General features: G+C 49.6%; 1 protein-coding gene across 1 annotated transcript; it reads right to left on the bottom strand.

Annotated features, from left to right (window-relative positions):
• Positions 1-930: 930 nt before the first annotated feature.
• Positions 931-12,807, bottom strand: LOC307226316 (alpha-2-macroglobulin receptor-associated protein-like). Its single transcript, XM_079995054.1, has 8 exons — positions 12,604-12,807; positions 11,137-11,281; positions 9,312-9,436; positions 7,769-7,889; positions 6,619-6,783; positions 5,286-5,368; positions 2,680-2,856; positions 931-1,764 (listed from the first exon to the last, which is right to left on the bottom strand). The coding sequence occupies exons 1-8, from the start codon at positions 12,790-12,792 to the stop codon at positions 1,699-1,701; spliced, it is 1,071 nt and encodes a 356-aa protein (XP_079851180.1). The 5' UTR covers positions 12,793-12,807; the 3' UTR covers positions 931-1,698.
• Between the last annotated feature and the right edge of the window lie 2,251 nt (positions 12,808-15,058).

Raw genomic sequence — 15,058 nt, 5'->3', positions numbered from 1 at the left:
GTGAAGCAGGGCGGACTCTTCTTTTTCACGCACACACACCCTTGCACAAAGCAAAAGGAGGGTGCTGTTGAGCAGCTCCCATTCATTGCAAGGCGGCTGGCCTAGAAAAAAAAGGCCCTGGGGAGCCGGTCTGCTGTCATCCCTGCCTTTGTCTGCGCCCCCCCTCCCTCCTGCCCACTTTGCTATTCAAGCGATGGAGACAGAGAGAAATGTCCTTGCACTGGGGGAGAAACAGGCTTCTGTTGCACCAGCAAGACTGTGGCCATTTCATACCCTTCTGTGTATTCACAGCAGTGAGCAACTACTGTATTTTCCCATGTATTAGACGAGGTTTTTTGACTCAAAAATCATGTCAAAAAACTGGGGTCATCCTATACACGGATAGTGGGGGGGGGGGAGCTGTGCGCGGCCAGGCAGCTGGTTAGCAGGCGCACAACTCCCCCCCAAGCCGTTGTGGGAGGTGTGTGTGCTCTAGGGAGCATGCGCGCAATTCCCCCTAAAAAAAAGCTAAACAATTTTGAGCCTCATTTTCTCTAAATTCAGTGCCCCTAAATCGGGGTCATCTTATACCTGGAAAAATACGGTAATCAAAACCACAGAGATGCTAAAACAAATTAATCAATGCAAAAATCACTAGAACGCCAGGACTAGGATCCCATATTGAGTCCCTGCTCAGTATGTGTCTGGCTAAAAGGTACCTGACTGAGCTAGTCTTGATCAAGTATTTTCATCACAGGGGTCTCCTCCAAGCACAGCTTCCTGCTGGGAGGGGCCATCCAGGGACGCTGGTCAGGACCCCCCCCCCAGTCACCTCCCTGTTTCCCCCCAACTGTGTCATCCTGTCAGCTGCTGGGAGATGGAAAGCCCAGAGAAAACGGCAAACACTCCAGCGCAGCGAAGCTCCTGCAGTCATGACAAGACCAAGACCTTAGTTGGACCATTTATTTCGCAAAATGTAACAGAAACACAGAATTAAACGAAAGTGCCCAAGCTACTCAGTGTCATTCCTAGCAGTGCAACTCCCTCCAGTTCCCCACATGCTCTCAAGGGAAACCACCCCACAGGCAGCCTCAGTTTCCCCAGGAGCCGGCCAGCCCCCCTCTTGGAGGAAAAGGTCTACCCTACACTCTCGGCTGGTGAGGAGGGGCAGAGGACCCTGGAGAGAAGAGCAGGACGTGGACTCAGCAGCAACAGGCACCCTCTCCTCCTCCTCTGCTGCCTATTTGGCCGGTCTCTCCAGGGTCCTTTTGCACCGCACACTTTGCACACACAACAACTTGGTCCGTGCAGGTGCCATAGCAAAGGCACACATGATCATGGTTCTTCTAGGCTCAGGGGATCAGGCTCACGGCTATGTCCACATTTTGCTCCTTCAGGAGGAGAAATCAACACAGTGCATGAAAATCTTTAGCAACCTCCCCACCTGCCAACGTGCTTCCCAGCAGTTAAGTGACTTCTCCAAACCTTCCCTTTCCTTCCACACCCCTCTCTCACTTCAGAGCCTTCTGTTCTGCAGTGCTTGGAAGGCTGAACGCCCAGAGTCTTCAAAGATTCACCGATATGAATGATTAGGAGAGAAACTAGGAAGGCGGCGGCTGTACCAAAGACAATTTGCACCAGAATTTTAAGTAATTATATAAACCTTGGGATATACTGATTTTGATCACTGTACAAAGATCCTACGAGAACACGGAAGTTTCAAAGTTCATTGTGCTGAAGGCCTCTGGAAATTCTGGTGGACAAGTCCTGAAGATGTTTCTTGACCTGAGAAGACAAGAGACAGATGCATGTCAGCGTAAAAGAATGGGTTGTTGGGAATCTGAATATGTGCAGCTTCGCACACAGAGTCAATTAGGGTTTGGCAGACAGCCAAGGCAATGTGAAGGAGTAAGTCTGCCTGGTGATACAGAGGAATGGAGACAGCTCCATGATTGGTCAAGCTCTCTCACGGTGAATGATGATTTCTGGCCTACTAACTGGAATGTGAGAGTTTGGGAGTTCTGTGGTTCAGTGTCAGTGTAGGAGTCGTGAGTCGTGTAAGAGAGAGCTAGCAAAAGATCCGTGTTCTATTCCTGTAAATAGTCCACTGTATATAATAAACACCTAACTACAAGTTCCTGGTTCCTGCTTGGTCCATCCTGTCTGCAGCCAAGTTGCCAATTGCTTTTGTGACCTCTGCGTTTACTCTGCTAGGTCTGGCTAAGGTCCTGCAACTTGTCAGAAAGTTGCGAAACACCAGTAGGTTTTGCCAATGTGAGTGCAGCTCAGCAAAGAGGCAAACAGCTGCTTGCTCCTGCTACTTTGAATATGGCTGCCCCAAGGAATCCTGCCCGGACACCTGCAAGCAGTGCAAGGCCAAAGCCATTCTGGAAGGGGGTCTGAGGAAGAGCAGTGAGGTGTTGAGGGGGATTGGGGGAGCAGTTCTTAGGATCTTGGGGTGCTGGAAGGACACTGCCCTGGGACCAGCAGCGCCTGCGCATTTGTGGACAAGAAGATCGCTCAGGAAGGCAGTCGTACACCCCATTGCATCTCCAGCACTGTCTCCCCTCAAACAAGGCAGGCTCAGATTTCCCGCCTCTCCCTGAGACCAGAGAGCACCCCAAGATAAATGTGCAGGGGGGGGTTGAAGAACGGGGGGTCCTGGACCCCCTCTCCCCTCCCAGAGGCTCCCCTGTGCACCTTGTAGCCCAGCTCCTTGGTCTTCTCCTCCAGCATGGCGGTCTTCTCCTTGTTGCGGCTGAGATGCTCCTCGTCTCCCATCCCTTCGATGTGCCTCATCTTCTGGTGCGAAATCTCCAGCTGCTTCTGGTAATGGCTGTGCTTCTCCACCTTCGCTTCAAAGTGTTTGAGCTCTTCCTAGAAAAGCAGGAGATATCGCTTCCTTTTATCAGTAGCTGAAAGAGCTCAAAGGGGTTTATGATAAATACGCAGGGGGGCACAGCGGTGTCCCGTGCCCTCAAGGAGGTCCTCAGCACCCGTGTCACAGCAGACCCCCCCCCGATCCTTTGCACCCTCAACCGCCCAGAGAAACAAGGAAGGACAGAGAGCGCAACCAGGTCATGCGGAAATGTTGTGGATGGCAGGAGAAGATACATTGTTTATTAATATCCTTCCTAACTTGCTCGGGATGCAGGTGGCGCTGTGGGTTAAACCACAGAGCCTAGGACTTGCCGATCAGAAGGTCGGCGGTTCAAACCCCCGTGACAGGGTGAGCTCCCGTTGCTCGGTCCCTGCTCCTGCCAACCTAGCAGTTCGAAAGCACATCAAAGTGCAAGTAGATAAATAGGTGCCGCTCCGTGTGCTGCTCTGGTTCGCCAGAAGCGGCTTAGTCCTGCTGGCCACATGACCCAGAAGCTGTACACCAGCTCCCTCGGCCAGTAAAGCGAGATGAGCGCCGCAAACCCAGAGTCGGTCACGACTGGACCTTATGGTCAGGGGTCCCTTTACCTTTAACTTGTGCTAGCAAGTTCCTTTACTTAGCCGAGTTACATTCCCCTTTTTACACGCACAGCAGATATCTGGTTGCAGGCTTGTGTGAGCCTCTCACTATTATACAATTCAGTCTGTCTCAGATTGAATTGTATGTTCCTGGTAAGATCCCTTGAATCCCTCTTAAAAGAATAGAAGCCACGATCTTAGTCAATAAAAGACGTTTACTTACATCAGTTCAGAATTGGATCCCTGAAGGCAGAGTTACTTACAAATATGTACATGTGGATCTACCCCATATGGGGGAATAGAATCATAGAATCATAGAGTTGGAAGAGACCACAAGGGCCATCGAGTCCAACCCCCTGCCAAGCAGGAAACACCATCAGAGCACTCCTGACATATGGTTGTCAAGCCTCTGCTTAAAGACCTCCAAAGAAGGAGACTCCACCACACTCCTTGGCAGCAAATTCCACTGTCAAACAGCTCTTACTGTCAGGAAGTTCTTCCTAATGTTTAAGTGGAATCTTCTTTCTTGTAGTTTGGATCCATTGCTCCGTGTCCGCTTCTCTGGAGCAGCAGAAAACAACCTTTCTCCCTCCTCTATGTGACATCCTTTTATATATTTGAACATGGCTATCATATCACCCCTTAACCTCCTCTTCTCCAGGCTAAACATGCCCAGCTCCCTTAGCCGTTCCTCATAAGGCATCGTTTCCAGGCCTTCGTTTCCAGGAATCACAAGACAGAGAAACCAGTAGGAGAACACTTCAATCTCCCAGGACATTCTATACAAGATCTCAAAGTAGCTGTTCTATTACAAAGGAATTTCAGAAATAGACTGGAAAGAGAAGCTGCTGAATTGCAACTTATTACCAAACTTAAAACCATGGAGAGACCTGGTCTGAACAAAGACATTGGATTCTTATCTCATTATACATGACAAAGCCATTTTTCACCTTCTCACCCCTTGCTTTTTTCTGTAAGACCTATTGCAGTCGTTAAGAGTCATCAACAGGCTCATCACAGCTATCTGCCAATCATCCAATCCCACCACCCTTCTGAGTAATACCCCTCCCCACCTTCTCACTATTTAGAAGGGTCTGGTGACTTCTGTTTCAGTGTATCTGAAGAAGTGTGCATGCACACGAAAGCTCATACCTAGAACTAACTTAGCTGGTCTTTAAGGTGCTACTGGAAGGAATTTTTTTATTTTGTTCCAGGCCTTTGACCATTTTGGTTGCCCTCAACCAATCCCAGTGCTTCTGCTCACTGAGAGCTAGCAGAGCAGTCCTAGCTAGAAGCTGGTCAAACAAAGAAGGAAGTCAAAAAGAGAGGGGTGTGCTGCGTGACTCCTCCTTTTGTTACCTGGACAGGTGAGGTCACGCCCACCTTCTAGCACATGCAAGGAAGGATGCTCCAGCCAGGAGGAAGAGGAAGTTTCAACTGGCTGGACCAAACATTCTCCTACATGTCCTCTCTAGCATTACAAGGAATGTTGTACTTGACTGCCTCTCATGGATCACATCCCCCAAACACACACACATGATCCTTTGTACCCTCAGCCACCCAGAGAGAACCAAGGAAGGACAAAGAGCATCAGGACCATGTCTTCCTCAAGGAACGCGAAGCATTTCTCAGATGGGAGGCATTTGTTACAAATCAGTCCGGGGCCCCTTCCAAGCTCAGCTCCTCCAGATCCAGCCTCGTTTCTGATTAACGCAGCGCAAGGCCCCCAACCGGAGCCCCTGCTCCCCCCGAATGTTAAAGCAAGAAGGCATTTGTGTCTCGGCCAAGAGGATGATCAGAATTAAGCCAGAAAAGCCCCCAAACCAGAGAGGTTGAAGCCAACATACCCGAAGTGATTCCAGCTCTTTCTCTGTGAAATTGGTGGATTTCGCCAGATCCCACAAGTCAATCACTCGGGGCTCCTCAAATTCTGGAGGGACAAAGGAGATTCCTGTGTGGAAACTCGAACAGCGGCAGCTGGACTGCAAAAAAGGCTTCACTGCTATTTGTTCTGCACTCAGGAAATACTTGTGCACAAAAAGAGAAAGTATCTCCCCTCTGTTAAACTCCAGCTGAGAAGCTCCTGGAGTTCTGTCCATCTTATTTCAATTGTTCAAAGAGTGAGAAAGGGAAAACCTCAGGAGAGCAGTTGGCTGCATCAGGATCAGGCAAAGGGGGTCCATATGGTCCAGCATGCTGGCTCCTACAGTGGGCAACCAGGTGCCCCCAAAGAGATGAAGCCCCCAAGCAAGACAGCAGCCCCACAGTCCCCCTGCTGGGATTTCCGGCCACAGCATCCAGGCACTTCGGCTTCCCTACCCCGTTGCCTTGACAACCACCCTCCCTGCTGCCTCCTTGCCAGCCCAAATGCCGCTCCCCACAGGCACCCAAGCGGGTTCCCCCAACGATCACCTGGAATCACACAGGGCTGCCAGGGAAGGGGGGGGGGTCCAAAGGACATCTTTCTCCAAGGCAAGGGGACCATTGTGGAATTTGTGAAGGCAACGCTGAGGGATTGGCCAAGACCATGCATAGGCAAACTATGGCCTGGGAGCAGGATACGGCCCAATCACCTTCTAAATCTGGCCCACGGACGGTCCGGGAATCAGCGTGTTTTTACATGAGTAGAATGTGTGCTTTTATTTAAAATGCATTTCTGGGTTATTTGTGGGGCATAGGAATTTGTTCATTTTCCCCCAAAATATATATATATATATTTTATAAAATATTTATTAAAGTTTTCAGAGAATTATCTAAAATAGAAAAAACAAGAAAGAAAAGAAAAAAGAAAAAAATACAAAAAATACAAACCACATACAATAACAGGCATAATTTCAATCCCTTATATTCATAAACCTTACTTTCCCGACCTCCTCATACCTCCCCTTCCTGTACTCCAATCTCTAATTCAATTCAGCAAATCCTTCCCCTAATCTCTATTTAATTTTTTAATCTTTCTTTTCTTGATACCTAATCATTACAGCTGAGAACCCCTTAATTTCTAAATCAACATCATTCTATCATTCAATATCCCCCCCCAAAATATAGTCCGGCCCCCCCACAAGGTCTGAGGGACAGTGGGCTGGCCCCCTGCTGAAAAAGTTTGCTGACCCCTGGCCAAGACCCGCCTGCGCCCCAGCCAGATAACCCGCAGGTGCAAGCAAGGGGGGGGGGACCTACCGCTCGAGTCGTCATAGCCCTGGTGAGTGACCCTGCGCAGCCGCTCAAAGCCCTGGTTGATGCTGTGCAGCTTCTCCTTGAGCTCAGAGTGCTTCTGGTGCAGCAGGTCGTGCTTGCGGGGAACCTCCTCCTCTTCCAGGCCAGAGATCATGTTCTTGTGGATGTCTGGGAGGAGCAAAACGGAAAATGCCATCAGCCGGAGGAAGCCGCAGGTGGGAGAAGGCTTCCAAAGCAGGGTGGAATAAAATGAATGTTTTTTTTAAAAAAAATTTAAAAATCTGGTATTTTAAATTTAATTCAGATTTTTAAAATAAAATGTTTTTCAAGGAAAAATCTTTCTAAAGATTTTCTGTTTAACATTATAGTCCAAAGGCTATTCATCAGGAAATAATGATTTGTTTTAAGTTTTTCATGTGTGCTAAAACTCAGTCTAAGGTGTGTGTGTGTTTTAAAAAAATTGTTTAACCACATCAGTTAACAAACATGCATACATATGCTATAATGTTATCGTTTTAGTTAAATAAATTGTTTAAATTGTTATGAAGGAAATAACAATATTCCAAAAAAGCACAGCAGAAAAGTTGTCCAAATATAAATAGTTAACTTATTAAACCTCACAATAATTTCAGAATTCTCTGCCTATGTATTTCAAATCCGTAATTTTTGATGTAACTGTAAAAACTACTCTGAAAATTTATTATTCCAAAAATGAAACCTTCATCTGGTTGTAAATATGCAAGAATGAGTCTTTCCGTAAAAAAAAAAAAAAAAAGGATTTAAATCAAGTCTTACTAACTAGTCATTTAAATCCTGATTTAAATCAAATCCACCCTGTCCCAAAGTGAGGGGTGGGATTACCTAAGGGGGTCAAGGGGGTGGCAGGAGGTGAAAGTCTCACACCAGTGGTTGATAAGATAAAGGATTAAGATCGGAACTATGATATTGGGAATAAACAAAAGAGAAAAAGCAGGAACAAGAACTAAAAATTTTTCTCTTAACCAGCCAGAACAAGGAAAGTCTAACTAAATATATAATTTGGAATGTATAATTGGCTTTATTATTTGTATTACAATGTGGCAAGATATGATATTCTATCAATTGGAGTGTTATTAATGAAAAAAAAAGGGGGTGGCAAGAGGGGTGCAAATACCTTCTGTCCGACTGACGGTCTCCAGCAGGATGTTGTAGTCCTGGACTTTCTCTTTGTGGTGTCTGAACTCCCTCCACAGCTTGTCCAGCTCTTCCTCGGTGAACTTCCCTGAAGATTTGGCCTTGAAGAGAGATCCAAGGAAGAACAGTAGCAGGAGGGTGTTACGGAAATTACGGAGGAGGAGAGCATCTTTAAATGCTACAAATATTATGCCTGAATGTATCCTTTCAAATTGACAGCTCAGGGAAGTTACCTAGCTTTAAAAACAATATAAAATCAACTCCTTTGCCAGTTCCCTCCATTCCAAAGCTATTTTCCCCTTGAAAAAGGACTCCAGGAAGTGCCCAGGGGTGACAATTGCTGAGCTGATTGTTGGCCAAGGAAAGCCTAATCCCATCCAAAGACTTGCCAAGGGGCCAGACATGCAAAGGAACTTCTATTGTACTTTTGGGTGGTGGGTACTTAAGACATATTTGTCTATGCTAATCTTCTACCTGGGTCTTGCCCTGCCATGTCTGCTTAGGCTAATCTTGTACCAAGGACCCCTCTGGACCTGTTTGCCAAGGTTAAACTAGTGTAACCCCTGTCTACCCCTCCCCTTTTGTGACATGTCAGGGATGTAGCAATGATGCTGTATGAACTGTATTCTGGGATATGGTGGGAAAGTTTTAAAAGTCCTTGTCTCCCCATCCTCAGGGTTCAAAATTCCTCTTTGAACCTGATGCGCAATAAACTTTGGTCTACAGCTATTTGCTCCAGTTGGTGGCTGGAATCCTTCCTTTATTCCGCAGGGACCCAAGGGCTCTGCCCGATGAGCTGGGGGACTGAGCAGCCTCCCACCTAGATTTTTCAGTATCAAGGGTAATCCCACACTTTGCCAACTGGGCAGGGATGCAGTGTTTTGTGGAATATCCTGTTTTGGAAGGTGTTGGACTGCAACGTGGGGCACACAAAATTTCTGCTGCTTTGTCCTACAAATTTTCTCTCCCTGGAAATCCTGTTTTGAGGCACCTGATTCTGGGGCGAGGCAATTGCAGGCCAGATGCCTTCAGTTCCCCAGAACAGCCAACAGCAAGAACATAACTGATCAGTGAAGATGTGTGAATTGGAACTGTCACCAGAAAATAGGGGGTGCCCCTTTAATGGATCCACTCCCCTTCTTAAAGGATTCAGCGTCTCCCAATGTCACTATCCGTCAGAGATGTATTTCCCTTGCAAGACTTAGGCTATGAGGCATCTACAGGGCAGAATTAGGGGAGGGCAGAACACTCCAAAAACTGATGGTTCCCCTTGATATCTATCTGTCTGTCTGTCTATCACTACAGCCAAGCTCTGGCATCAGATGTGAGTCTTTCGGGGGGGAGGGGCCTCTGCATTTGCAGGGGGGAAATCTGCAGGTGCACCATTAGGGTTCAATGCCCCCCCCACTGCTGATCACTTCTCCCTGTGCTGGCATTCCTATTAGACTAGCAAATCAGGGGCTGGATCCACACACCTGCTGACATTGTGGACACAATAAGACCACCCCCATTGAAAGACAGACCTTGTTCCAGAGCTTCTCCAGCCGGGGATCATCGAGCACATCGTTCTCCAGGCTGCCTTTGATGTAGTTTGTGTCTCCCAGCTGCGCGTCTTTCTTCCCATCCATCCCATACTTGGCCAGAATCACTGGAGGGGCAACAGAAGGGTGGCACGAATTTCAAGGAACACACACATAGCAAGAAACCCTCCCCCTAAATCCCCCCCCCCCCCGATCCTTCACCCTTCAACAATTTAAGAAATGTTTTCTGGGAAAACAGACACTTTATTTGAGTGTATTAAGACAGTTCAGAGCGCAAAAGCAAGGTCATCTTTAGCCTCCAGCTGGACTGTGAGACCCGCTTCCAAAGAGACAGAAGGAAGAAGTCCTTGCTAAAACCATTCCTCCACAGCCAGCAGTCTTTATATTTGAAAGTCTGAAGCCCTGTTGATAGATAGACATCTTGTTAGGAATGGGACCCAATCTTATGTCAATAGATTCTGTACCTGTGTCTGCAGCATTTCAATAGATGCTCTGGCAAGCCAGGAAAAACAAGGATCTGGTACTGTTCAAATCTCTGAGTGACAGACATGCAAATTTGTTGCAGAAACCTGAGCTCTGAGCTTGGCCTGAGTTACATGTGCAGCCCATTTTTGTGGCGCATGGTGCTTTTGGCTGGTCTTTGGCTAAGGGACTGGGCAATTTATAAAGCCTTTGAAAGTTGCTGCACACCTTTGTTCTGGGTGCTCACCTCCTTGCAAGTTCTGGGGGGGGGGGACTCTGTTGCAACACAAAAATAAAGATCTGCCTTGCTTTCTTCCTTGCTCCTGCCTCCATTCATTCTTCTGACTGATAATGAACTTGGGGGTACCAGGTCCCTTGGTGGGAGTTGGACTTTAAAGGCCAACACCAATTTTTTTGTATGTCAGAAGCAAGACCAAAAAATGCTGAGTGACACTGATCTGCCAGGCCTGTTTGCTCACTTTGCCAGAGGTGTGCAAAGTCAGTGGTCTACTGGTCATTTTCCAGGGGGCAGCTTGTCGCCCCCACAGGCATCTAATGTGCCATTATGGGAGACATAATCCTGGATTAAAGAGACTTTGGTCTGACTAAGCAAAGCAACGCATGCCTGCCCAGGACCACGAGGGCAGTCTTAGGGCCAGATTTCCACCAAGCATCAACTGTTATGGCATCCTGCTTAGGAAAGGTAAGAACATCTTGAGGGACCACGGGGGATGCTGGTGGCAGTTCTAGTGAAAAGTGCAATTTCTTGAAAGTGTATCTTCCATCTAATGGCAGGTGGAGACACCAAAACAGGTCTCCCCAGGCAAATGGCCCCCCTAGCAGCCTGGGAAGCCAGTTTGTTGTGCCCAGAAGCAGCCAGCAAGAAAGACAACAGGACATTTGCCTCCTCCTGGGAAAACCTAGCAGAAAGGAAGCTCAGGCAAGAGCTGAACTTGAAGCAGCTTGGAGCCAGCTCCACAACAGCCAGTGTTTGCAGCAGAGCTTTTCAGGCTCAGGAATTTTTGAAGAACACGGAGCCAGTTAAATTGCAAAACACTTTGCAGGAAGTTCTGCAGTGACTCAGAGGGGAGCTTCCATGCAAAGAACCCAGATGAATGAAAGCTGCTCCCACAGCCTCTTAGAACTCTTGACACCAGATGCATCAGTGAGTTTGTAGCCAACAGTGTTCTCAATTATCACCGCACCACAGCCTGTCTGAACGCATTAGACAGCTAAGGCATGCAGACTTCTAATGGCAAGGGGTGGCTTTCCTATTTATTTGGGGTTTCTTTTAAAAAGCCTCAGTGACCCAAAGCCGGGTCTACAGAACGGAGCAGTTCTTTACCATTTAGATTGCGCCTGAGCTTGGCTTCCTTCTCTCCGTCCTCGTCCAGCCCTTCAGCCTTCAGTTTCTTCCAGCTCAGCTCATCCTTCTCCTGAATTTTTAGATCGCTGTGTAGCTCTGCCAATTTAACAGCAGAGAGGTGGAGCTGCAAAAACAGAAGGCATTTGGGGAGGTGGGGGGAGAGGAGGGTCTGAATCAGTTGCAGTGAGAATCAAACTCAAGTGATGTTCAGCTTCCCTAGAGGGAAGATCTGCTCCATGAAGTGTCTCCTCCATTCTTTGGGTCAGAAACAGCATGAACAAGAGTCCTTTCTGGGGAGGTATTCGGCTGTGGTAGTGGGGAGGGGGACCAGGGAGATGGAGGAAGGAGCCAGACTGCCTTGATGCTGCCTCCCTGCTTCTCCCCTCTCCCATTGACAAGCCCTCTTGCCAAAATCACCCACCAAAGGGATCTGCCCTAAATGGACTAAAAAGATGCAGGCTTTTAAAAAACGAGGGAGGGACCCTACCTACGCCTGTTCAGACTGGATTCCCGCCCCCCTTGAATTCGCCTCCTCACCCCCAGGGAAGAGTCCGTAGGAGGGCGACCAGGCACCTTGGAGAGAGGCGGCTGAAGATTAACCCCTCCGGGCGCCGTCCAGGCGGGATCCGGCTAAAGATTAACCCTGCCCAGTGACCCGCCATTGAGTGGGGCACCAGCCCCGTCCGGCCTCAGCCGCCTGGATCCAGGAGACGTTGCCGGACCCTCTCCCAGCACCCTTCACAGCAGGGGGGGGCGACTCTTTCCCCGCCGGGGTCTTCCAGAGCCGCGCCAAGGAGCCGCCAAGTGGCCCGATGGAGGCCAGCAGGGGCCGCTCCTCCGGGGAGGGTTCCTTGCGAGAATGGAGGCCCCGACTCGACGTTAGGAGTCACTTTCGGAGTACGAAATTGGATTTCTTTTGAATTCCTCAGAGCGGCTTGCAAACGGCCAAGAACCCGAGAGACACAAGCAAGGCGCCCCTTCGACGGCGGGAAGGGGCTGGCCTCCCCTTCCTTGGGGGTTTCCCAGGCGAGGTCGGAGCCCCGCATTTCCAGGGGCTGGACTAGATGGTGGGGGCTCCCTTCCGACGCTCTGGGGGGGGATCCCGTGACGTCGGGGGGGGCAGGAACCTCTGCAGGACGATCTCCGCTGGGAAACCCCCCGAGGAGGAGAGCCCGACGTCAGGGGATCCCCCCTCGCCCCAGAGCGTCGGAACGGAGCCCCCCAAGAACCATCAAGCAACGCCCCCCCCCCCGACGGTGTGAAGGTGCTGGCCTCCCCTTCCTTGGGGGTTTCGCAGGCGAGGTCGGAGCCCCCCCGCATTTCCAGGGGGGTTCCTGGGGGGCTCCCTTCCGAGGGGGGCTCCCGTGACGTCGGGGGGGGGTTTTCCCGGCGGAGCTGGCCCAGCTGAGCTGCCCGCCTGACCCCCGGGGTCCCTTTCCGACTCACCCGCTGCGCCTTCGCCCACACCTGGCTCAGCTTGACCAGGCGGAATTCCGCGGGGGGCGCCGCCGCCGCCGCCGCCGCCGCCTTGGCCTCCTGGTTGGCCTCCCGCGAGTACTTGCCTCCCGCCGCCGCCGCCGCCGCCTGCACGGCCAGCGCCGCCGCCGCCGCCAGGAAGAGCCGCGCCCGGAGCATCGCGGAGGAAGGAGAACTACGCCTCCCGGGACGCACCGCGCGGGCGCACGGCGCGCCGGCGTGACGCAAAAAGACACGCGCGCGCCTCCTCTCGCCCGTCCCGATTGGCCGGCCCAACAGCCGGACACGGGCGGCCTGCTGATTGGTTAAGAAGGGGAAGCGGGGGGGGGGGAGGAAAGGTCCTCCTCCTGCCGTCACCCATAGAGCTATGAAGAGTGCAGAGAGAGGCGCTGCCGACGCCGCCTCCGGCGCGCAGCCGCAGAGTGGGGCGTCTGCCTCTCCCCCCCCCCAATTTTTTTTATTGATTTTCGACATTTATCACGAAAATGCCCTAACAAAAGACTCAACAAAGAAAAACACATTACACAACAATGAATATGAAGAAAAAATGTTTCTTCAGTTACCTAATTCTCATTCCATTGGTAACTGACTTCCTCGAATCCCCTCTAACTGAATCTCACTGTATCTCCTATACAGTATAACAGTTCTCCAAATTCATATTTCTAATCATATTAACTCCTTTCATTTACTAACCTCTTCTCCTTTACTAATATTTTAGTCCTTAATGTTTACTATCATATATTCTTGTTCTACCCCATAGCCTATTTATTATTTCCGAGAATTTTCTCTTTATCTTTTATCACAATATTTAGCTAGATATTCCTTAAATTTCTTCCAATCCTCTTGTATCTCCTTTTCGGGTCTGCGTAAAAGGCGGATCTACACGGATCCTCATGGATCCTCCACTTTTTAAAGAATAATTCCAACAAATGCAATGTCAAATCACACCTAAAAGGCACGCCTACAAACTGGACTATAAAAAACGTGGATCCAACATTTTCCGCGCTGCAGCACCACAAAAACATGGATCCAAGGCACGGATCCTCATGAATTCATATGATTTTTGTATTGAAAAAAAATAAAAACACCATGCTACTGTAGACCACATCTTAGTCTGTAGGAGGAACCAAAAAAATCACGCATCCACTGTTTCGTGGTGCCGCAATGGCGCAAAAACATGGTTAAAAAACACGGATCCTCATGAATCCTAATGATTTTCACACTAGATCATCCCAAACCCACTGTCAAATTACACATCATGTCCAGGGGCACAGCATCCACCACAAAAATCACGGATCCGTGGCTTCCTGGCCATACCGTGGCCCAAAAACGTGGTTTTGAAGCATGGATCCTCATGGATCCTCATGATTTTCGCATTAGGCCAACCCAAAGTCATCATCAGATCAAATATCATGGTCAGGGGCACAGCCTGCACAACAAAAAATTCGGATCCATGGCTTCCTGGCAACACCGTGGCCCAAAAACGTGGTTTTGAAGCACGGATCCTCATGGATCCTCACACTTTTTGCATTGGGCCAGCCCAAACTCACTGTCAAATCACACATCATGTCAAGGGGCGCAGCCTGCACCACAAAAATCACGGATCCACGGCTTCCTGGCAACACCATGGCCCAAAAACGTGGTTTCAAAACACGGATCCTCATGGATCCTTACGCTTTTCGCATTGGACCAGCCCGAACTCACCGTCAAATCACACATCATGTCCAGGGATACAACTTGCACCACAGAAACCTAGGATCCCCAGCTTCCTGGTCATAACACGGCCCAAAAACGTGGTTTTGAAGCATGGATCCTCATGGATCCTCATGCTTTTTGCATTGGGCCAACCCAAACTCACCGACAAATCACACATCATGGCCAGGGGCACAGCCTGCACCATGAAAATCACGGATCCATGGCTACCTGGCCACTCCGTGGTCCAAAAACGTGGTTTTGAAGCACAGATCCTCCTGGATCCTCATGCTTTTTGCATTGGGCCAACCCAAACTCACCGTCAAATCACACATCATGGCCAGGGGCACAGCATGCACCACAAAAAACTCGGATCCACGGCTTCCTGGCCATATTGTGGCACAAAAACGTGGTTTTGAAGCACGGATCCTCATGGATCCTCAAGCTTTTCGCATTGGGCCAAACAAAGGTAAAGGTAAAGATACCCCTGCCCGTACGGGCCAGTCTTGACAGACTCTGGGGTTGTGCGCCCATCTCACTTAAGAGGCCTGGGGCCAGCGCTGTCCGGAGACACTTCCGGGTCACGTGGCCAGCGTGACATCGCTGCTCTGGCCAGAGCCAGAGCCAGAGCCGCACACGGAAACGCCGTTTACCTTCCCGCTGGTAAGCGGTCCCTATTTATCTACTTGCACCCAGAGGTGCTTTCGAACTGCTAGGTTGGCAGGCGCTGGGA

The sequence above is a fragment of the Podarcis cretensis genome, assembly GCF_951804945.1.
Source record: "Podarcis cretensis genome assembly, chromosome: 11".
In the NCBI taxonomy this organism is placed as follows: Eukaryota; Metazoa; Chordata; class Lepidosauria; order Squamata; family Lacertidae; genus Podarcis; species Podarcis cretensis.
Note: the sequence above shows the minus strand (reverse complement) of the source record. Positions and strands in the feature narration are given on the sequence as shown.

Coding starts and splice junctions, on each gene's coding strand:
- LOC307226316 (XM_079995054.1), bottom strand. CDS start 12,792: ATGCTCCGGGCGCGGCTCTTCCTGGCGGCGGCGGCGGCGCTGGCCGTG. Junction 9,437..11,136: donor GCTCAGGCGCAATCTAAATG/GTAAAGAACTGC, acceptor TTGCCCCTCCAG/TGATTCTGGCCAAGTATGGG. Junction 1,765..2,679: donor CCAAGGAGCTGGGCTACAAG/GTGCACAGGGGA, acceptor TTGTCTTCTCAG/GTCAAGAAACATCTTCAGGA.